Raw genomic sequence first — 23,311 nt, forward strand, 5'->3', positions numbered from 1 at the left:
CGGGCACAGCCTCAGCGTGCGACTGGGACTCCTCAGTTAAGGTGTCCCGTTACAGCACATGATCTCAAGGCCTCAGATTTCAATTTCACTACTGTAGCCTGTTGAAAATGAAAATGGATCCACTTGGCTGATTACTTTTCATTGATTTGGTTTAATATGCCATTGCATGGGCAGAAGTTGTATTAATTTTCTGTCAAGTGCATCTTTTTGGTGACACAGCTGGGAAACGTGCTACCCGGGGAGACCCAGGACCTTGTCTTTGAATGCTGTGGAGGGAAAAAAGCATCCTATGAAATTATTTCATGTCTCAAGGCCCTTGCTCATCTTTGATTCCCTTGCCCATCTCCTCTGAGCACCCCCGGCCAGTGTCCCGGAACGGGGGATTGCCCAGGGATGCAACATTCCCCATTTACGACACTTAAGCGTTTCACCTGTTATTGTTGCCCTAAAAAGAGGCTTCCCTCTGGGCTCTGTTCCAAGGGCACAGCCCGGGCTCTCTCTCATTAGGGGGTCTGGTCCTCAGGTCCAAGTCTGCTCACAGGGCTCTGGTCATGACCTCATGTGGGTCTAATTCCCTATCAGGGAACCGGCTCTGAGGAAGCTTCAGGCTGGTCAGCCTCGTGAGTCAGCCGGTGGAGAGGAGGGGATTTCTTTGCCGGACGTGAGTTTGCTGGTGTCCTCAAACATTCCTTCCACCCCTTTGTACAAACGCAGCTGCCCTGGGGCTGGGAGGCCGCAGGTTAATCTGCTGTGCTGCAGCTTTTCACCTAGGGTGCTGACGTGTCCTCTTACAGATAAAAACCTTCTCAACAGTATCTCCTAGTTGGATGTGTCCTGGTGCCCCTGAGGCTTCATACTCGGCGGAGGCGTCAGGGAAGTTTTGGGTTGGGTATGTTGTAATCTGGATGCTGTAAGTCATGGTTTCCCCCTTTCCCAGGCTGCTAGGCTGGTTACTTAAAGTACAGCTTTGTCACCCTGGCTGGATTGATTCAGTGGTTAGAGGCCAGCCTTTGGGCTGAAGGGTCACGGGTTTGATTCCTGGTCAAGGGCACGTACCTTGGTTTCAGGTTCCCCAGCATGCAGGAGGCAACCAGATGATGTGTCTCTCATGTTGATGTTTCTCTCTCTCTCTCTCTCTCTCTCTCTCTCTATCTCTATCTCTATCTCTATCTCTCTCCCCCCCCTTCTCCCTCCCTTCCATGCTCTCTGGAAATCAATGAAAAAAATATCCTTGGGTGAGGATTAAAACCCCCCAAAAAGTTCAACTTTGTCCTTTCTGAATCTGACATCCTGATTTGAACAGAGCTGCCTGCTGTGCCGGGAAAATCCTCCCACACACATGTCTGGCACCACGCACCTCCAGCATACAGTTTCCCTGTAACAGAGGTAAGCCCGGTGCTCGAAGCCAGTGACATGGATCAGAGAGATGGTGTTTGTCCTCCAGAGAGAAGGGGAAGTGAAAGTGACTTCTGCCTCTTCCACGCTCCGGGTGACCCTGGTTATGTAGAGTGCCGAGTATGGGGTGACAACCACAGTTTGACCCTTAAACAGAGCGGGGGCTGGGGTGCTGAGTCAAAAACCTGCATATGACTTTTGACTCCCTCTAACTTAACCACTAATGGCCTTCTGTTGACCGGAAGTCGTACCAATAGCATAAGTAGCTGATGAACACACACTCTGTATGTCAAAGGTATTATATACTCCACCCTTACAATAAAGTAAGCTAGAGAAAAGCAAGTGTTACTAAGAAAATCATAAGGAAGAGAAAATACGTTTACAGAACTGTACAACTTATTGAAAAGAGCCCATGTGTAATTGGGCCTGCGCAGATCAAACCTGTACCATTCAAGAGCCAGCTGTAATTAGTTTGAGGAAGGCAAGGCCTTGGACCCCAGCATCCTGTGTCTGAGGACCAGAGTGTGGTCCTTCCAGGTGTTCGGAATGTTTTGGAGGCAAATCTGTGGCTGGGGGAGTTCTGGGTGGCACTTGTTAAATGTAATTTGGCCCAGTGGCCCTCCTGCCTCCCTGGCCCTCCTCCCTGCCCATCCCTGAGCACGCGCTCTCTGTGGCCTGAGGTGGTCTCAAGCTGGACCCTTTGGACCTGCACTGGCAGAAGCGGGTGCGGCTGTGGGGCCTGCAGTTTGTCTGTTCTGAAACCTGCGGGGCTGAGGAGGCCCCTGTGTAGTAACTTCTGAGCAAGTGACCGCCTCGTCTGCAAGCACCTGTGTTGCTCCCTCTCCTCCCCGCCCTTGGATTGGCCTTGAACTCACAGGCACCTCCCCCAGGAGGAGGGTCTGGAAGGCATGGGGTTGGAGGGTGTGAGGCCTGAAGCCCAGAGCAAGGAAAGGTGTGTCTAAGTCCAGAGTCCCCCAGTGGCTGGAAAAGGCTGCATATCCAGGTCTCACCCAAGTCCACGCCCTTCCAGGTTAGGGCAGCTGGGAACCTGACTGGCCTTCAAATGCCCCATTCCATTGGCTGCTGTGTTTGTGTTTTGCCCAGGTTGTTCTTGGGTGTTCAGGTCTCTCATCAGCAGATACCCACTGCCCAAGACAAGAGGAGCCATCCCTCATCCAGTTGTCTCCATTGGAGAAAGTCATGCAGGCTCAGAAGCCATCTATCTCCTAGGGCTAGTCTGACAGGCCCATGGCTGCTGGCTTCTCCGTGAGGTGAACAAGGCAGGTCCTGCACCCCCAACCCCCCATTCAGGACTGGTCGGCCTGGGGAGGGCCACCGTCACCTCCAGGATGCACAGTGTGTGTGTCTCTAGGAGCAATTCCCAGCATCCTCCTTGGCCTCGCCCTCTGGTGGCCTCATTCACCCCTTCACTCCCCTGTGTGGCGGAGAAGCTGGACCCTGACCCCATATGATGAATTGGCCTCTTTGGAAATGGCTGCAGTTTTACAGCCAGTTTATGCCATTGCATGACCCACAGCTTCCGAGCCTGCTTCCACCCCAGGTGCCCTTTGTTCTCGAACTTGGCCGTGGACGGGAGGCAGGGCTCTGTGAGTCTGCCCTGCGTTCTGCAAGTCCCCCTAAGAGTCAGTCTGCAGTGGGGAGGGTGTCAGGAGCTACTGGGTGTATGTCTAGCTAGGGAGGATGCTGGTGCCCTGCCCTTTGTGGCTCAGCACCTAACTCTGAAGTGTGAACCACAGAGGCATCAAATCTAAACCAAGTTTGTCAGGACAGTGACAAACGTGGTGTCTGCTCCTCTGATTGTGGGGATTGGAGTCTAGAATAAACAACTGCCTCCATAAGCTTTTGTGGAGAGGCGCTGTGCTGGGCATCTTTCCAGTCCTGGCCTCAGCCTCTTAACCCCGTGGTCAGCAAACTGCAGCTCACGAGCCACATGCGGCTCTTTGGCCCCTTGAGTGTGGCTCTTCCACAAAATACCACGGCCTGGGCGAGTCTATTTTGAAGAAGTGGTGTTAGAAGAAGTTTAAAAAATTTGGCTCTCAAAAGAAATTTCAATCATTGTACTGTTGATATTTGGCTCTGTTGACTAATGAGTTTGCCAACCACTGTCTTAACCCATCTCGCTACTACAGCTGTTGCTATGGAAACCAGCTGTGTACAGGTGTAGCTAGCTACCTTGCATCAGCTTTACTACCTCCACGTGGGATGCTGCTGCTGGAGCCCACTCAGGCATGTAAGTGCCGACAGTCTTAGGCAACCCTGACCACTGGGGGCAAGAACTGGAGATTGCAAACGTCCCTCTCCTGTGCCTGGGCGGGACAATCTGAGGCTTCTTCTCGGCCTTCCTTAGCAGGTCCCTAGCAGGATAAAACCCTAAACTGCTAAGGGCAGTAGCCCCCTTAGTAAGGTGCCCTCTTTCCTGGGTTCACTCTGCCCAGGGCCCACTCCATTCCCTGAACCATGTCCCTGAATAACCACCCTTCTCTGCAGAGTCCTTGTCCCGGTCAGCTTCTGGGGAAATGCAAGCCAAATGGCTGCTGACCTCTTTCAACTAACATTATCAGGTGGAATACTCATTTTGTTAGGAGGAAATTATTCTGAAAACGTTTGATATGAGATTGACTTTCAAACGGTAAAATTAAATTCTGTGAGTTGAGTTCCCAAGAGTCAGCCAGGTCCCAGGAAAAAAACCTAAAGGCAGAAATGGGTCTTGGAGACTATTTCTTGGAAATACTGAGATTTGACTTGGGATGTCATATCGAAATGAAGTGACTGGCTTTGGAAACCCCTAATTCCTCGTGCAAGCATGAATGCATTATAAACACAAAGACCGGTCCCTGAGAACGGAATGACAATACCACAGACTTGGGTTCAAGTCTCACAAAACTCAAGGAAATAGCTCCGGGCCCTATGTGGCTCAGCACCTAACTCAGCACAGACCACCTGCAACACAGGCCACCTGTGACAGATGCAGTGTCTCCGGGCCACGGCAAATGCTGTGCTCGACAGACCTGAGAAAATGAAGGCAGCCAACACCTGAAGGTATAAAAATGTTCAAAACTGACTTTTATTTTACGTTCATGATAGAGGACATTGTACAAAAAATGGAGGGTCCATCTCCAGGGCGGCCAGGGGGCAGTGGGAACATCACTCTGACTGTTCTGAGTTTGCCGTCAAGTAGCCTGGCTGACAACACAGTGAGAAGGTCCTTGTTTCTATGTGAGTTTTGCCAAACCCAGTGACCTGTAAGGCCGTGGTGGGAAGAACGACAGCTGGTGTGTGACTATCAGTGTCTTCTTGGCCTCGAGGGGGTTAGGATAATTCACACCAACAGTATTTGGGAGAAGATCATGCTGTCATTGAGTCATCCCGTTGGCTTAGTGGGCAGGGTCGGGTCCATCCCCGGGGAGACCCTCATGTGGGAACAGTGGCAATGAGTTCAGGAGCCCTCGGGCTGTATGGCTTCATTTGTCTATACCACCCCATTAAGTGAGTTAGGTGAGTGGGAGTTGGAAAGCGCGGTGACTACAGAGGTACATATTAAGAAGTTAGTTACACGGAGCGCATAATAGTCTAGTGCGGCCTGACAGGGAGTGCGGGGCTGTTACTAGTTTTCCATTTCGGAGGGTCGCAGTGTCCGAGGAGGGCTTCACTCCGCAGAGTGGAGACAGTGGCTAGCACCTATGAATGGATGACAAGTGGCTATTTGATATAAGCACTGGTGCTGAATTCCTTAGGTGACCTTTGTTTGTTAGTTTTTACAGAAAAAACTGAAATCAACTTTTGGGTCAGCACCTGAGGTAATAAATTAAGAATAAGCACCAACGTGGCCCCAGCTGAATGTCAACCTGCAGAGAGGTGCGTCCGGGTGGGGCGGCGCCTGCGAACCCGGCGCATCCATCACAGGTTCTTCATGCACACCTGGCAGCGGCTGATGTGCGTCCGGATGAGCCCCGCCTTGAGCGTGTCGGCGGAGGGCGAGCCTTGGAAGTTCTGCTCGGGGATGGTGGTGAGCCAGAAGCTGTACTTGTTGGCAAAGTAGTGGCAGGTCCCACGGCCTCCATTGCACTCGATGAAAGGCGTGGCACGGAAGTCCTCCAGACAGCTGCCTGGCGACACCAGCGACTGGCCACCGCCTTCATCGCCTGCGGCTGTGTGCTGCGGGGAAGGAGAGGGGGGCTGTGAGCACACTCACCTGGGACAGACCGGGGCAGACTGTAAGTGATGCATTTCCCCCTAACTGAACAACCACCTTGAGCATCCATCTGGGTCAACAGAGACCACCTGCAACATGGCCTTCACTGCTAGGGGCTTGGCTAAGTAAGTCGGGGTAGACATGTAGGAAGCAGAGCTGGGTAGCAGGCATGCTGCAGGGTAGGGTTCGTGGACACAAATGGACAGTCCCGATGTGTTTTTAAGTGACAACGAGAACAAAAGCAAAAGCAGTGACCGTCTGGTGTGGCTCCTGGTCAGGGCACATGCCTGGGTTGCGGGCTCAATCTCTAGTAGGGAGCGTGCAGGAGGAAGCTGATTAAAAATTCTTTCGCATCATTAACGTTTCTATCCCTCCCTCCCTCTCCTTCCTTTCTAAAATTATATATTTATTCAGTAGATATAGTTGACTACATTTCTACATTTGGGGGCAAAAATATCATCTCCCCAATCACTCACTCAAAAGAATGAAGCATTTGCCTGGCAGAAGGGATACCAAAATGTTGACTTTTGTTTTAAAGAAAAAATAAAATCAAGATGTGGGTCAGCTTCTGAGGTTAAGTTAAAAATAAGCACCTCTCCCGAAAGTGACCCCTCCCGCCCCTCCTCTGTTACCCTTTATGAAGAGGGAGGGTGTATATATGAGTGGTTTTCATTCATTTTCTTCTTAGATCTCTAGTTGCTGATTCTTCAACAATGAACAGGTACTACTTGTGTAATTAAATTTTTTTTCTAATTAGAGGGTTGTTAATTAAGCAATTAGTCCCTGGAGGTGACCCAGCAGCTGCCGGCTGGGAGACGAGGCCAAGTGTCAGGGGATATTTTCTTTGCCACTTTCAAGTTCTGCTTTCTTTTTGCTTCATGAACATTTTTAGCTCCTATGAAGGTGCATGCTAGGCCCTTGGATCTCAAAGCTAATCTATAAAAGACTGCCCTCTGGCTTGGCAGGGTGAGCTTCGAATGGTGAGTGGGTTGTCAGAACCTCTTCATTTAGAACAGGAATATCTCAGCCTCAGTTTGCAGGGAATAAAAGAGGCGCCTGTCATTTGGGCAGGCACCCGCAAAAAACAAAAACCTTTGAAAAGTTTCCTGCTCACAAAATGCAGAAGCCTTTCCAGGCCAGAGCTACCACGCTCTTGTTTATTGTAAACAGGCAGAGAGAAGCAGGCGTATCTTCACGAGGCGTCTCAGGCCCCACTTTGGTCTGAGAGAGCTGAGGCCATGCCCGGGGGCTGCCAGGCCCTGGAAAGGGGTCCCCAGAGGAGAGCCCGGGGGCAGCCAGGACGGGGTCGGGGGAAGCACCAGACTGGAAGCCTCAGAGCTGGGACCAGCCGGGCCGAGTAAGGGCTCTGAGTTTCGGTGCATCCAGTTATATATTATGTTATTAACGTAACTTGTGAAATATTTAACACGTCACCGTGGCTGGAGTGATGACGGGGTTATGACATTCACAATCAATAGAAACTAAACAGAAGACCCGCTGCCCCCACTGGACTTCCCTTTCCCCCTACAATGGTGGAGTAGGCAGGGAAATGGTAAGGGACGCTATGCTCCCTGGTGCAGTCACTTCCCATAATGCTAAGCTAAACATAAGCTGGCCAAACCGAGTTCTCTATTTATACCCAAAGGTGATCTGGCAGTGGGATCCCAGGGTTTTCCTCATCAGCATACACATATCTGCTTTAAACTGACTTGTTCATGAATGTATCTTTAGGTTCTAGATAGATTCTACATAAGATACTTAGGATTCTGGATAAAACCCTTCCCTGTGTTTAGCCATGGGATAAGCCAGAAGAGCTTCACCTTTCGTGTTCTGCTTAGGAAGATGGCTAACAAGCCAAATGTATCCTAATGGCAAAGGCTTGGTGGCAAATGCATGGGTCCCCTCTGGGGGTAGGGGGTCGCCCAAGCCTTGGCTCAGGCAACCAAGTGCAGGTAAACGTGCAGGCTGTATTCCGGATCTCGCTCGTCCCCTGGGCCAGGTGCCTCTGTGCAGTGACAACTGCCTGTCTTGAGTATTTTTGGCAGCTGTTCTTGCTGCTTCCCCAGCCAGGGTATGGTCGGGGAGAGGGATCCGATTGCTACCTGGTTCCACGTTCTGAGGGAGCGCTGGCAAGCCACCACATACCATGAGGAAGGAGTATCCGATCCACAAGCTCCGCCACCCGACCGGGCAGTGGGGGATGGAGACGTCCTGGCTGTGGACGGCGATGGCCACGGCCGGGGCCTCGCACACGGAGCAGCGGCTGATGTAGGGCTTGATTTCGTCCTCGGCCACGGGCATCATCGGCAGCGGGGCGGTGGTGGACAGCCAGTAGGACTTGTCATTGCGGCTGGCGTAGTAGCAGACGTCCCCAGGGTTGCAGTACAGGAAGGGCATGGTGCTGAACCGAGCCAGGCAGGAGCCCGCCAGCCCTGCGAAAGGAGATCCCAGCTGAGTGCAGCTGGACGATGCTCCCCCAGGAGTGCCTGGGCTCCCCCACATCAGGGACCTGCCCCGGGGCCTTTTGGAGGGGCTCAGCTGTGCACTGGGGGACCGAGCCAATTCCCATGTTGGGGGAACAGGTTACACCGGCATGTTAGTCCTGCGCGGCTAGAAGTTCTCACACACACCTCTGCACTAAGCGGGGTCAGCAGGGAGCGGCATCTTTACAGATAGCACCCCGGGTGAGGCCCATGTTGGGGGGTCTTAAAGCACCAGCCCGGAGAAACCCCCAATGGCATCCAAGATGAGGGCCCAGCTCATCACACCCCACAACACCCTCCCAGAAGGACGCTTGCCACTTCCACCTGCAGATAACTATTGCTTCTGGTAAAAATCAACTCTCTGCAGGCCAGAGCGAACTACTTAGTCCAGCAGGTTCCCTTTCCCATCGGCTGCACACGTGCTCAGGGCCACGCGTGTGCTCCACCTTCAGCAGCTGCCGAGCACCTAGGCCAGTGGTCGGCAAACTGCGGCTCGTGAGCCACATGCGGCTCTTTGGCCCCTTGAGTGTGGCTCTTCCACAAAATACCACGTGCGGGCGCGCACGTACAGTGCGATTGAAACTTCGTGGCCCATGCGCGGAAGTCGGTTTTCGGCTCTCAAAAGAAATTTCAATCGTTGTACTGTTGATATTTGGCTCTGTTGACTAATGTTTGCCGACCACTGGCCTAGGAGGCCTCCTTGGCCCTGGTCCCCACCTCTTTTTTAGGCCCTTTCCCTTTGCCCCACTTAAATAAACTTATTACGGAAGTGGATCACATACACAGGAATGTGCACACACCACGGGGGTTCAGCAGGACAGGTTTTCCCACCCGTGGTCCCCACCACAGACCCCACAGACGGAGGCACCTTCCCCCTGGGCCCGAGCATTTAATGACCGTGTGCTTTCAAGCCATTTTAATTCCTTCTGGCAACCAGGTTTACTTGGATAAATCCGAGCACACCCACCCACATATCCATTTTCCTGGGGGTTCGATGTGACCCACAGGCCCTCACGAGCCCAGCCTGACTGTTGACAGAACTTGGGGTAAAAAGCAAGGAGGTGAAGCAGCTGGTGGCCTCCGGGCAGAGAGGAGCCAGCACAAGGCTGGGACTCATGGGAGCCCGTGGGAGGCTCCGCGGAGCTAAAGGCAGGTCCCCATGGTCCTCACTTGGCATCAAAGGCCATGTTAACCCTTCCTGAAACCCCAGGGACGTGAATGGCCCAGTGCCTTCCATCAAGAGAAGCTCATCGGCTGTGGAGGATTCATGAGCCTCACTGTGGCCATTCGATCTTGACCACCTGCAGCTGAGCTGGCCTGGGGACTGGCGGGTGGTACCTACCCAGGTCCTGGTTGTGGGCTTTCTCTTGGCCTTCAAAGTACAGCAGGCTGTATCCACTCCAGAGCTTGTTCATGCCCACTGGGCACATGGGCTCCTGGTCTGTCTGGCTGTGTTTCACCAGGAGGTAGCCGATGCCGACGCTGCGGCCAGGCATGCCGGGCAGGCCAGGGGTCCCGGGGCGGCCTGGCTCCCCTAGGGTCCGAAAGGAAGGAGCCGCCTTTCAGCTGCCATGTAGACCTCAGCCCACAGCCCACAGCCCATGGCCGACAGCACATGGTAACATTTATAGCTGTCGCTGGGCTTTCTCTGGAGGCCCAGGTGCGCGTGGCTCTGCCCTTGTAGACCAGAGCCTCCTGGGGAGGACTTGACCTACATTCCATGCTCAGTAAGCATGCGATGATGACAGTGAGGGCACTGAACAAGGGCACGGACTTGGCGGTCTCATGCGCTTTCCCCTCAGGGTGCACTAGTGCTGAGCAAGAACTAGAACACCTGGAAGGGGCCCCAGATGTATCAAAGTCCAGCCTCCCTACAATGGTGGAGTATACATAAACCTTAGTGCGCAGGCCCAACCAATGGGCTCCTCTACCCCCAGCGGCAGGCCTCCCTTTCCTGGATGCTTGGGGAGAGGCGGCTCAATGCACATCTGGGCCATCCCGGGGCTAGAAATACCCACTTAGGAGGCTGGACTCTCCCGTCAAGAGGACAGAATGTCTACTCTACCTTCAACAGGACAACCCTTCCCTTCAAGTGTTTGACATCAGCTGTCCTGATCGTGCTCCCACATGACCCCTCCCCTGCAAGGACATTTTCACTCTCGCCACTTTCCCTTTCTCATTAGGACATCCCCTCCGCCCTGCGCTGTCTCCGTCACCTCGCCTGGATGGCTCCTATCTGTCCATGTGCGTCTCCAGATGTGCATCCCCCAGGTTACACAATCTGGCCGTGGGTGAGTCCATCCGGAGGGTAGCAGATTGCTACTTCCTGAGATGTGGGAGCAGATAATGCAGCCTCATACTGTAATGAGCACAGGTGGGTGACATCTCAAGAATTTTTTTTTTTTTTTGCATGACTAGCTATTATTTCTGGCCTATCCCATCCGGCACATGTACAAATAATTTTAAGAAATTAGTAATACAAGACTCCTGTTGTAATTGGTTTCTTTCATCTCATTGACTCAGGCCTTCAGAACTTTTCAAATCTTATCTCTCAGGTATGTCAGGTGCTTCCTTCTCAGAGGCACCTGCCCAGGCCTCAGAGGAAGGAAAGAAGCCAGCCTGTCCTGGAGATTCGGTGCCAGGTGCTCTGCTGGGCGCAGGTGCTCTGCTGGGTGCAGGTGTTAGGGCGTGCATCCAGGACCAAGGCTGCACCGAGGGTGCTGGGAGCTGAGCTGGGGTTTCAGAGCAGAAGGGGTGCAGCCTCTTCTCTCTGCGCATCCCTCTCAGTGCTCCTTTACTCCCTCCTTGCACACCACAGTCCATCTCTCGGACCACAGCAGGGCTTGAAGAAGCCCCTGCCCACTGCCCCCTTCCATCGTCCATCACTCACCTTCCTGGCCAAGTGGCCCCTGGTGCCCCATGGGCCCCAGGTCTCCTCGGAATCCGGGGTTGGCAGACACACCGCCTCTTCCCTGGGGCCCTGCCTTCCCTGGAGCCCCGCGGAAGCCTGCAGAGTCACCGAGACAGGTGTGAGTGCCGCGGGGAGAGAGGCACTGGGGCTTAACAAATGCTTTTCAGTGAGAAAACAACAGTGAGAACAAAGCAAGTAAGACAAGGAGCCTTTCCCTGGTGGCCCTACAGCAGGGCTCCTACCTGGATCTCCTGGGGGACCCTGGGGTCCCATCTCTCCCTGCATCCCCGGGGGGCCTCTTCTTCCCTGCGGACCCACTGGTCCTGGCTGGACAGTCATCTTCGGGGGGAATCCTGCAATCCCCGGGGATCCCGAAGGACCGGGGGTGCCTGGAAAGGGAAAAGGAAGGCCAGTTGACACAGGGGGACCACTTGCTTTCTTGCTCTGATTTCTATCCCGTTGTTTTACTTGTTGAAACCAACCTTGGAGCTTTCTAGAACACTCTTGCTTCCCAGAGATGAAGATGGGGAGTAATAACTCATCTGAAAGGCCGCTCAGTGCCTGCCCTTCCAAGAATTACTTTCTTTCTTTCTTTGTTTTTGTTAATCCTCACCCAAGGATATTTTTTCCACTGATTTTGAGAGAGAGTAGAGGGAGGAAGGAAGGGATGGGGGGAGAAGGGGAGAGAGAGATAGAGATAGAGAGAGAGAATTGAACTTGCAATCCAGGTATGTGCCCTTGACCGGGAATCAAATCTGTGACCCTTCAGTGCTTGGCCCAACACCCTAACCAGCAAGCCACACCAGCTGGGTCCCAAGAATTACTTTCCTTCACCCATGCGAGTGCCTGCAGACCCGATCTTGCTTTCCTCTTTGCACTTGACAAAGGCTGACTTTAGAGGGGCAGGAATAGTTCTGGAGGCCACTCCTGGCAGCAGCCAGTCTGAGAGGCCGCTCTGCAGACATGCCGACGGCCACTTACCTGGGAGTCCTCGGTCTCCTTTGGGTCCCTTTGGGCCTCGGTCGCCCACACTTCCGGTGATTCCTATGTTGCCCATGAATCCTTGCTCACCTCTGGGCCCTTTGAGACAAGGAGGACATTAAGGACACCTGCTTGGGCGGGGGAGGGGGGACTCCAGCACCTCTGCCCACTGCTGCCGGCCTCCCCGAGGACAGGACCCCTTCGTGTGCACAGCTACCTTTTTCTCCTGGGAGACCGAGCACGCCAGGCCGGCCCTGGGGCCCGGGGTCCCCACCCCATCCTTTGGTCCCTGGGTTTCCTGGAGCTCCAGGGCTCCCCTCTTCGCCTTTGCTTCCGGGAAAAGCAGCAGGCCCCGGTGGCCCCGGGGGGCCTGGATAACCTGTGGACATGAGTCACAAGAAAGGGGAGTTTAAGCAGGAGGAAGGCACTGTCATGGCCATTGGGAGCGGGACTCACAGCGGGGGATGGTGGGGGCACCCAGGAGGACAGACAGAAAGCCATCTGTGTAGGGGATGGTCTTCAGCAAGTTTGCAGCACTGGGCACCTTTTTCTTTTTATTGTGGTAAAATACAAGTAGCACACATTTATCATTTTAACCATGTTTCGTGGCATTAAGTACATTCACGTTATATAATCATCACCACCATCTCTCTCAGAACTTTTTCATCATCCTAAACGGAAACTCTGTCCCCATTACACACCAACTCCCCTTTCCCCCTCCCCAGCCCCGGCGACCCCCATTCTCCTTTCTGTCTCTGTGAGCGAGACCCTCACACGAGCGGAAGCCCAGCGTGGGTCCTTGTGTGTGGGGACCAAAGTGCGAAGTGCGAGCCCTGCTTACCTTTCAGGCCAAATATCCCCGCGGCCCCTTGGTCGCCAGGTAACCCAGAGATGTTGGAAGGGGGTGTGAATCCTGGAAACCCTTGTTGCCCTGGATTCCCAACTGGGCCTCGTTCCCCTGAGGAGGGAAACAGAAGGAGCTGCTGTTAGTTTCGGCATCGACTTCTTCATCCGCGGTTTCCCCGCCCGCTCTCACCTGTCCAGGAGCACAGCCGCCCAGGAGAGGCAGTGACGGAAGGAAATGTCGAGCACAGTTCTTGGGGTGGGTAGAGGGAGGCAGTGGCCTCGGGGCCCCCACTTCCACCAGCCCTGTCTGCTGTAGAGAGGGTCCCTTGGACCCACCTCTGCTTGGATCTCATTCTCACGGGAGGCTACTGGCTCAGAGACTGCCTCACCGTGCCCTCCCACCCCCCCATGTGGCCCGCCCTGGCGGCATCACCTGAGCAGTGAGGTCTGCTGGCTCTGCCAGCACTTGTGATGGGACAGAAGTTTCCAGAGTTGGCAAGATGAGGCCTCTGGACCACCTTGATAATTTTAATTCTCCCTGTGCCTACTTCAGTATCTTGGGTCCCACTATGGACAGAGCCCATCCTCACTGCTCACAGATTCTGTACTTGCATTTGGCCTGTGCACTAGGTTTATGGTGACTAAATCAATCCTCGTGGCACTCCTGGACAAGCAGGAGAGGCAGGAAATTTCAGTCCCTGCTGAGGTCCTCGTGCACCTCAGAGTGTAAACAAGGATCCTTTTATGTCTATTTAGTGCCACGATTTTTGCATGTTTGTGCTTCTTGTTGGTGATTTTACTGTTTACACTGGTCCCCAAGCACAGGGCCGAAGTGCTCCCTGGTGTTCCTAAGCTCAGGAAGGCTCTGAGGTGCCTCACGTGGAAAACGTGTGTTAGGCCCTGGCTGGGTGGCTCAGTTGGTTGGAGCATTGTCCCGTGCACTGAAAGGTCGTGGGTTTGATTCCTGGTGGGGGTGTGTGTGGAGGGCAAGCAATCAATGTTTCTCTCTCACACCCATCTGTCTGTCTGTCTCTCTCTTTCCCCCTCTCCCTTCCTATCTTTAAAAAAAATAAATAAAATAAAGAATTCAATGAAAACATATCCCTCCAGTGAGGATAAAAAAATAAATCTTTAAAACAAACAAACAAAAAAGGAAACGTATGTTAGATGAGCTTCCTTCAGGCATGAGTTATAGTGCTGATGGCATGAGGTCAATGTTAACCAATCAACAATTTATATTGAATAAGTTGTCTTTAAACAGAAACATACATAAAACAAGGTTCCGTATTGATCAGTGGATGAATATGTGAATGGGGCTCGCAGGAACCAAACCCTGCACTCCCACTAGAAGCTATGGTTCGGTATTCCTTAATTCAGTGTTTGCAGCAATTTTATAGAGCATAACTCCTAAAAGGTAGCAAGAATCGACTGCATTTGAGTCAAAGGCTGGAGCCCTTTGGCACCAATCGAGGACAGACCCTGGAGGGCAATCCTCACTGAAGGGCATCTGTGGGCATCCTATTCCTCCCTGTGCTTTCGCCAACACAACGTTTTATGGGTGCTCTTCTGTGCCAGGTGGGCATGGGTGCTGCCCAGTCTGTGGCAAGACAAATGGCCAGCAGGGAAGGGGACTAGATTATCCCCCAATTTCCCTATGAGTATTTGTTTTCCCTTACGGGCTGGGGACTCAGAGGTTAGTACTAGAACACCGCAAAAAATCAGAACGTCACAGTATCCAGGGTCCCTCATCTCTATGTAGAGGGAAGAGTGAGCTGGGACCACACAGTGATGATCTGTGAGACAGTGGTCTCTTGTGTCCCCACATGGCTTCATGACTAATCGCGATTCATCAGCAACATGAAGAGACTTTCACATTGCGAGGGTCTGGCGCCCAGCACGGGGGACAGGATGCTGTTTCTGCAAATTCCGGGTGGTACAAAGCGCGTGCCAGGAGAAGCGTTTAGAGAGGCGTTGTCTTGGTCTCACTAGTTACAGGCAATAAGCAAGCACGTTTACTCGATCAAGGGGATTAATTAGCTGCCATCTGGAGTTTGCTATAAAGTGACACCAATTGAGCTGCTTCTAATTATTGTCACAAAGGAACTGAAACAGATGGTGAGTGGCAGTGACTAAAGGCAAAACTCTTGGGTTAGAAGCTCCACATTGGCCAGATTCCCAAGAAAACATACTGAACTGCACTAACTACAGTGACTAGGCCTCTCTTACTGAGGACAGGGTATGAGCACGAGTTAGTTTGCTGCAATCAGGGTCAAAATAACTGTTTTCTCTGTGGCCCCCACGAATCTTCCTCAGTACTGAAATAAAAGCCCTGCCTAAGGCAAGATCGCTGAAAGGCCATTTTGTAAAACTCCTAGGCAAATCATGACCCGACGTCCGAAAATCAGCTGCAGAAATAACTGAGGCTGCACATTGGAGCTTTGGAAACTCCTGCAAGGGATGCTGCAGATTGACATTATTTCCCGGTGCTTAGAGAAGGGTGCGGGTCCTGACCAGCCATCTGTGAATGTCACCACTGAAGTCACCATTCCTTCTCCCCAGCGGCCCGGCGGGCAGAGTGAAGGGTCTGCTCCAGCCTCCAGGACCACTCAGGAGCCACCAGGTCACTGGGATACCGTGACTTTCATGCAGGATGAGGACTTTGTGAGGGGACAACAGCTTTAGAAAAGAGACACTATGCTTCAGGGCTGTTTGGGAGCCTGAGATATGTTCAAGGTCCCCTTGACAGAGTGCAGGGAGCTACACAATACATCCAAAGAGTTCTGAGAAACTGATGCTGCCCAGGTGAACACATCATAAGACCCTTGCAGGTAATTTCGGGATATCCTTGAGCACGCATAACTTTTTCAAACAGAGGTCAAAGTGACTGACCCTACAGTTTCACACTATTAACCTTGAGCCAATTTTGAGCCAGGCATTTAGCTGACATATACACACAGGAATGAAAGCAAGCTAGTTCCTGCTCTTGTGTCCTCTCTCTCTGGTCAGCTGCAGAGTCTGAACAGCATGCGGTGTGAATCGGATGTTAATACATGCTGTGTGATACAGGTCACGATACTGTGATGCTGTGTGAGCGCTGGTTATGGTCAGGATTGTGTGCACCATGTGGAGCTGAGGTCTCTCACTTCCTCCCAGGCTGGGTCTCATCTCCATCCTCAAGGGACTTTTTTCTAACCCCATTCAGAGGGCAGATGGGTGACCTGACAAGCATGACTTCGTATCTCTCCCACTCTGGCCACCCAACAGCATATCGGGTTCTGGTTATGCAGATGGTAATGTTGGAAGTGTCTGGCCTCACCTGGAATTCCTCGCTCCCCTTTTTGTCCTGGGGCTCCACTAGGACCTGGCAGGGTGTTGGCCTCTCCTGGCTCACCCCTGTCCCCAGCAGGACCTGGGAAACCTGGGTCTCCGTGGATGTCTGCACCTGTAGAGGGTTAAACAGTGGGACGTCAGCATCTTCAACCATGCCAAGTTAACTTCCACAATTAAAGGAACAGTAATGCCCTTCTGTGAGACTCAAAAGTGGAAAACCGGAAGTCAGTGGCATCAATCTCAGTTTGTCATGTGGCCTCAGTGTCTCACAACCTGAGGCTGGCACATCATTGCTCTGAACTGTCTGCCCAGCATGCATACATTGGAGGCCTCATTTCCAATGTGATGGTTTTTGGAGGTGGGGCCTCTGGGAGATGACTCAACGTAGATGAGGTCAAGAGGATGGGTCCAAGGATGGGATGTGTTCTTATTAGAGACCCCAGAGAGTGTGTTCCCTCTCCCCACCAGCTAGGGAGAAGGTGGCCATGTACAAGCCAGGAAAAGGACCCTCACCAGGACCCGACCGTCCCAATGCCCAGATCTCAGACCTCCAGTCCCCAGAACTGTGAGGAATAACTGTCTGTCACTCAAGCCCCCCAGTCTGTGGTGTTTTGTTATAGCAGCTCAAGCTGACTAAGACAGCAGGACCCCTTTCAAAGCACAAGGAGAGCACCACCACAGGTTGGGCCCCAGCTGCCTTCCCTGAGCCAATGAAAGGAAAGATTACAGATGCTGCTGAAAAAGCACACCATTTGTTTCTCTCTCTCTCTAAAAGCCTGATGGTCCTGTTCAACACAACGTCTGACTTAAGGGGATGGATTCTTAGGGATCACATCTCAGTGTCTTTAGAACCACAGGGACCCTGAGTCCACAGGGCCTCAGGGATGATCAAACAGTCCTCACAGAGCAGTCCTGCTCTCTGAACTCTCCGCCCCCCCTCCCCCCACTACACCTGGCATCCTAGATGGCCCTCCCAGCCCTCCCCTTGCCCCTGTCCCCTCCCCACCCTGCTGGGCCTGGCCTTGTCACCGAGTGGCTGCAAGGGCCATGGGTACCTGGGGATCCGGGAAAGCCTTTGGTGCCTGGCAAGCCGTCTAATCCCCCGATGCCTCGGCTGCCCGCTGAACCTGTGTGGATTTCACTCATGGTTATTTCATGCATGGGAGAGCAAAGGAAGAAACCCTTAAAATAATTCAACATGTTTTTATTTGCTTTCAGCATACAATCGGACAGGTACTTTTATGTCACCTGAGAGAACCATCTAACGTAAAGATTGATTTCCTAAAATCCTTATAGACTCGTTAGAGCCGGAAGGGAATTGGGAAGTGGTGCATTCCATTCCTCTCCTTAGAGCTTGAGTCATTAGACATATTTGCTTTGGGAAAATTGCCTGGAACCAGTAGCCTGGCATTAGTTCCAATCCCTCTGAATTCTCAAGGACAAACATTTCTAAAGTAGGATTCAGGATCCCGGCCAGCGTGGCTCAGTGGCTGATCATCAACTTATGAACCAGGAGGTCAGGGTTCAATTCCTGGTCAGGGCACATGCCTGGGTTGCAGGCTTGATCCCCAGTAGGGAGCATGCAGGAGGCAGCCAAGCAATGATTCTCTGTCATCATTGATGTTTCTATCTTTCTCTCCCTCTCCTTTCCTCTGTGAAATCAATAGAAATATATTTAAAGTAGGACACAGGACATAGGTGGCAACTCTTCCTGTGGTGTGGACAGTGAGTGTGGAGGTGGGTGGGTCACCTTGAATTCTGAGCCACAGAGCAGCTGGGGGCCTGTCCCTGACCAAGGCCTGCCCAGCACGGAGGGCTTGTCCCTGGAGCAGTGGCCTGTCCAGGTCAGGCTGCATAACTCTCTAAAATCCCGCCACGGGTTCCACCGGTCCTCGATCAGTGGGAGGTTGGGAAGCCTGTGGAGGAACAGCGTGGTGTCTGGGGAGTGGGCCTTGAGGCTTCCAGGCAGTTTTCATTCATCATTCTGGGGAACAAAGCACTTCTCTACACACTGGCATATCAGTCTTTTTTACCAGTGGGCTTGGACAACTGCAAGTCCTGATCCCGATATGTTTTGTGTGGGCAGTAAACCACACACACCCCTGCCTTCTATCTCACACGGTCTTGGAGAAAACAGAGTGGAGGGAGGCTAGCCTGGCTAACGGTGCCTCTCCTCCACCGGCGCAACTGTTCTTGAACCATTGTGTGCTTGTGTCTGTGAAGGGAGGGACTGTCTTACCTGGTAAGCCCAGAACACCTGGCCAGCCATAATCTCCTTTGGTGCCGGGTACTCCGGCCCGGCCAGGGTCTCCTTGCGGTCCCTGCTGGCCTGTCAGTCCTGGGAAGCCTGGGGGAGGGGGACACATCCGTAAGTCAGACACACGAACCCTGAGGACACTGCCTGCCCAGTCTCAGGTCCTGCCTGCAGGGGACACGAGGGGGTGCTTGGGAAAGGACCAGCTTTCCTTCAAGCAGGAACGGATGTGGCTTGGACCCTACACTGAGGTTCAGTGGGGTTAGCTCAGCCTTGCCAAATCAAGAACAGCTTGTGTTTTCTTATTCTCATCCTATCTTCCAAACAGAAGTTTGGAGAGAACCCACAAAACCAGCCCTGGAGATTAGCCTGTCAGAATCACGGGTCCTGGGCAGAAGCAAACAAAGCAAAAGCAGTAATAAGCCAAAAAGCACAAAACTAGTTCACTGTTTGCTTTCGGTTGTTAACTTGGGATCCCCAGAGGAATTTCTGCATATTCAAATTAATGGACGAGATCCCGGAACAAGAACTTAGGCTGTGTTTATGGAGAGACAGACACTGGGCCACACCCCCCCTCCACTGCTCCCCTGTGCGTCCCCCACAGCCAGGTTGGTTGTTTCTGCGTGTTTGATCCTCAGGCACAGCGAGGTGAATGGGCAACATGTAAGAGCAAGCTTCCTAGGGTGAAGTGCGATCCTAGCAGACAACTCCTTCCTTGGTGAGATTGGCTGGCTAGGCTGCCTTTGTTCTGGGGTTTTGGAGATTGGGGGGCTCAGCCATACTCTGCCCCACTGGCTGCTGAACCGTCAAGCCATGCCCAGGGGAGTGCGTGTGCTGGAGGAAGACTGTGTGACTGCAAGAGACTTTACCTGGTTGCCCAGTAAGTCCGGGAGAGCCATGGGCTCCTGCTGTGCCTGTTATCCCGGGGAAGCCGATGTCACCTGCTGTTCCTTTCTCTCCAAAGTATCCCTTTAGACCTGTAACCACAGATTTGCTGCTTGGAACAAACCATCGACATTGCATCAAACTGAGGCTTCATGCTTGTAGGGTTCAAGGGTATGCAAGTTAAAGGATGCTGCCATCCCACACTTTGTACTTCTGTTGTGAATGGGGGTATCTAACATGTTCCTTCATCAATGCACTTTTTACCTAATTCTTCCCTCTGATCCTGTGATCAGCAGCCTCCAAGCTGGCATCCAGGGTCCTCATGCTCTGGTGTTCACACCCTCATGTAGTTCCCTCCCATACTGAATGGGCTGAATTGTGTCACCACCAGAATACTGTGGACATCACAGTGTGTCACTTCAAGCTTAGGACATAAAATTCTTCCTTGTTTTCACTTTGTCACTTTGCTTGCTGGGGAGGAATCCAGCAGCCATGTTGTGAGGACACTCAAGCAGCTCTGAGAGAGGCCCTCGTGTTGAGGAATGGAGGCCTCCCACCAAGAGCCATGTGAGAGCACCATCTTGGAGGAGAATTCTCCAGCCCCAATCCAGCCTTCGGATGATGTAGCCCTGCTGAGGTCAGACTGGAATCTCATGGGAGACTGTGGGTCAGAACCACCTTGTTCCCGAATTGCTGAATCTTAGAAAATGTATGAGATAATACTTGCTTGTTGATGTTCTAAATAAACAACTGCATTTTAGGTACCTTGTTAAGCATCAATAGATAACTAATCAGAGCACTTATCAGAGTGGCTTTTAATGTGTGATGTGCAATGGAAACCTGGGGGATTTGTTAAACATGCGGATGTTTGAGTTTCTCCCAAACGTGACTTGGCAGGTCTGGGGGAAGGCCTAGAATCTACATTTTAACAAGCATCTCAGGTAATTTGGAGGTAGTCTTGGACAGACATAAAGAAGTGTGACCTTCATTCTAGTGACAATGTTCTGTCAAATGCTGTGGTGATTTCTGGTATGCTGGGATTTTGAAAACTTCAGACCAACCTGAATTCCACACAATCACTTTTGTCCAGTGTCTTCTTAAATCTATGAGGCTATTGCTTAAACAAAATACTGTTGTTTTTGTCGTCTTAAAGAAGTTCTGCTTATTTTCTATTGATTCTTTTACTATTTTGAAAATCTGCTCAAACTGCTATATACCCTGTTCATCTTCTTTCATTCACCTTGGCCATCATCTCCACCCAAACTGAGGGAGTCTAATGTAGCTTGTTGCTTCATCCTCTGAGAGACCAGGTCTGGTCCCAGGCTTTCCAGTGCCTGTCATGTATGGGAGCTGATCTGACCCAGAACTCCACACCCACTCCCTCTGACACATAGGGCAGGCTCTGTAGCTGACCCCACTTAGGCACGCACCTCCCTTGTCTTAGGGTGAATGGAACACCCCCAAGGATGGCTGATACAACGGTCACTGTCCCCGGCCCCTGGTGATAGACAGGGTGTGAGGTTCTATTTCCTGGGCCCACAGTTTAACTAAAACCTAAACACTTAAGGGTAACAACCATTATTCTTGGAGAAAAGCAACTTCTCTTCCCTGACACATTTTCAGTTGCACACGTGAGGTCATTAGTGACATGTGGCAAAGGTGGTCTCACATTCCTGCTGTTATAAACCAAACTGCCAAAGTATGATTATTTAGGACAGGAGATTTAGCCAAGCAATAGCCAGAAGGCTCAGCAGCCCGGGGTACCCTGAAAAGAAAGCCGTCGGGAGACCAAACTATAGATCCACGTGAGTCCAGAGAGGTTCGTCAATGAGGCTGCCTATTCCCGAGTGGTGATCATCTGACCCCATGCTAGACTGAATACTTCTTTCCAATATGCAGCTCTTTCTAGATAAAGAACCAGCTCAGCATCCTCCCATTGGCCAATCACACGAACAGAGGGCCCCCTCAACCAGGATTATCCCTAGAAAGATTTGGGGCTCCAGGCAGCTTAAGCAGTGTGAGGTCCCCCAAGATGAAATTTCCAGAAGAAGACATCATTATCAAAAGTCCCTTGGGATCTGATTATATGCAAGAATTTTGACCTTGAACTACAGGAATGCTCAGAGAGGCGTGACCTCACAAGAGGGCCCCCCACCCCCTGCCCGCCCTGTGCACACAGGGCCAGAGGCTACCCCCTCTTGTCTTACTCAAGAGATGGGCATGACTCCCACTGACCTTTCTTCTAGACCTTTCACTGTTTACAGGAAGCTCCAGTCACTCTACCATCTGCTCACGCCCTATAATGTGTCCCGGGAGCCAGGCTCTGCTTCTTCATGAGTCTCATTTTACGGGTCATATAAAATGTTGCTTTATGAGTGTTGATTCTGGCTACTTTCCCTTTCAGGGAGAGCCAGAGAGAGGTTCCTTGACTTTGTCTTCAGCTTTAATTTAATGAAGAATTCAGAGTCTCCCTTGCACAATGGGCTGGAAGACCTCAAACCATTCCCTCCAGCATGATCTATAGTGCTTACCAAATAGTGATAGATTTGGCAAGCCAGCTCATACATGACAGCACAGACAAGGGGTCAGGGCTGTTGCTGAGAGGAAGATATGGAGAATGACTTAGGTACCTGGTGTTCCAATGGCACCCCGTTCCCCCTTCAGGCCTGGGCTTCCTGGTAAATTTATAGTGTCTCCAACATCACCTGTTAGGTGCAAAAAAGATGGTTGGGAACAGGTGGTTAGCTTGGTAACTTCTGTCGTGCTATGTCCTTAATAAGAATAATGTGCTTTACAATAACTAACAGCATCTGCAGATCTGACATCACTGAAGCTCCCTGGAGTGCTCTGGGTGTGGATGCCCCCTTACCCCGCCCAAGCGACACTCACCAAAATCACCCGTGCGGCCGCTCTCGCCATAAAGACCTGCTGTCCCTGGAGCACCCTTGTCACCCTAGAGTCAAACATAAAATCACCTTAAAAGGCTGTTCATGAAATAAGTTTGTAATTTTGAAGGTTAGTGTACCCAACAATTTGGTATGCCAAAAACAGCACCCAAAGTTTGGGATATCATCATTTTGTAGAAAACTCCTAAAGTTTTTTAAAAAGGTGGTTTGCTTACTTCTTCTTATTAAATGTAGTAAAATGAAACAGGGTTGACAGATTTATTGAAATTAGTAACATCACTGGTGCAGATAATAACCATGCTGATTGCAACCTAACCCCATGAGCCCATTTTTTTTTTTAAATCCTCACTGGAGGATGTGCTTTTATTGATTTTTTAGAGAGAGAGAGAGAGAAAGGGAGAGACAAACTTCGATGTGAGAGAGAAACATCCATTGGTTGCCTGCCTCCTGTACACGCCCAACAGGGGATTGCTGGCCTGAAACCTTGGTATGTACCCTGACTGGGAATCAAACCCACAAACTTTGGTTCACGGGATGATGCTCCAACCAGTGAAGCCACTGGTGAGGGCATCAAGAGCTTTTTAAGACTCACAACAACCCTATGAAGCAGGTGCTATTGACAGATGAGGATGTTGAGGCACAGATAGGTTAATATTATGCTCAAGGTCACTCAGCTACTAAAGGGCAGAATTGGGATACTGATTTGGGCTGCCTGATTCTCAAACCTGCTCTCTATTACATGGCTGTGCACATCCATCTGTGGAGAGAGTGAGATTTCTTCTAAACAATGTTTGTTGTTGATACTGAGATTGGGATGATGTCTGAATTACTCTGTGACTCCAAAGAAAACACGGTTTTCTTCCCTGAAGTGCCTCCACCTCACAGGGAGGGTGGGTGTTCTGGTCTACCTTGCTCCCTCTGGTTTCTATTTTAGCATCAACCTGGGACTTCAGAACTTCCTTTTCCTAGCATGGCTTAACTTGCACCTCTAAATTATTAATGAAGCCCCATTCTGTGGGAGGAGAGGGAGGATGTGCCAGAGGCTATACCCTTGCTGAGACAACGCTCTAGTTTTCTTTCTTACGGCGTGCTTTATTAAAGCGTGAC

General features: G+C 51.6%; 1 protein-coding gene across 1 annotated transcript in view; it reads right to left on the reverse strand.

Moving 5' to 3' along the window:
- Positions 1–4,450: 4,450 nt before the first annotated feature.
- The window catches only part of COL4A2 (collagen type IV alpha 2 chain), a 183,368-nt gene continuing 164,507 nt past the window's right edge, over positions 4,451–23,311 (reverse strand). The window contains exons 35-48 of the mRNA XM_079779586.1: positions 22,188–22,251; positions 21,929–22,003; positions 19,283–19,390; positions 18,399–18,506; positions 17,215–17,286; positions 16,146–16,271; positions 12,825–12,941; positions 12,201–12,362; positions 11,984–12,082; positions 11,245–11,391; positions 10,982–11,098; positions 9,434–9,625; positions 7,754–8,040; positions 4,451–5,571 (exon numbers count right to left, since the gene is read on the reverse strand). Coding sequence (XP_079635712.1) covers positions 5,314–5,571; positions 7,754–8,040; positions 9,434–9,625; positions 10,982–11,098; positions 11,245–11,391; positions 11,984–12,082; positions 12,201–12,362; positions 12,825–12,941; positions 16,146–16,271; positions 17,215–17,286; positions 18,399–18,506; positions 19,283–19,390; positions 21,929–22,003; positions 22,188–22,251 — 1,932 coding nt within the window. The 3' untranslated portion in view covers positions 4,451–5,313. The remainder of the gene's footprint in view (positions 5,572–7,753; positions 8,041–9,433; positions 9,626–10,981; positions 11,099–11,244; positions 11,392–11,983; positions 12,083–12,200; positions 12,363–12,824; positions 12,942–16,145; positions 16,272–17,214; positions 17,287–18,398; positions 18,507–19,282; positions 19,391–21,928; positions 22,004–22,187; positions 22,252–23,311) is intronic.

Source organism: Cnephaeus nilssonii (assembly GCF_951640355.1).
Source record: "Cnephaeus nilssonii genome assembly, chromosome: 8".
Classification (NCBI taxonomy): Eukaryota; Metazoa; Chordata; class Mammalia; order Chiroptera; family Vespertilionidae; genus Cnephaeus; species Cnephaeus nilssonii.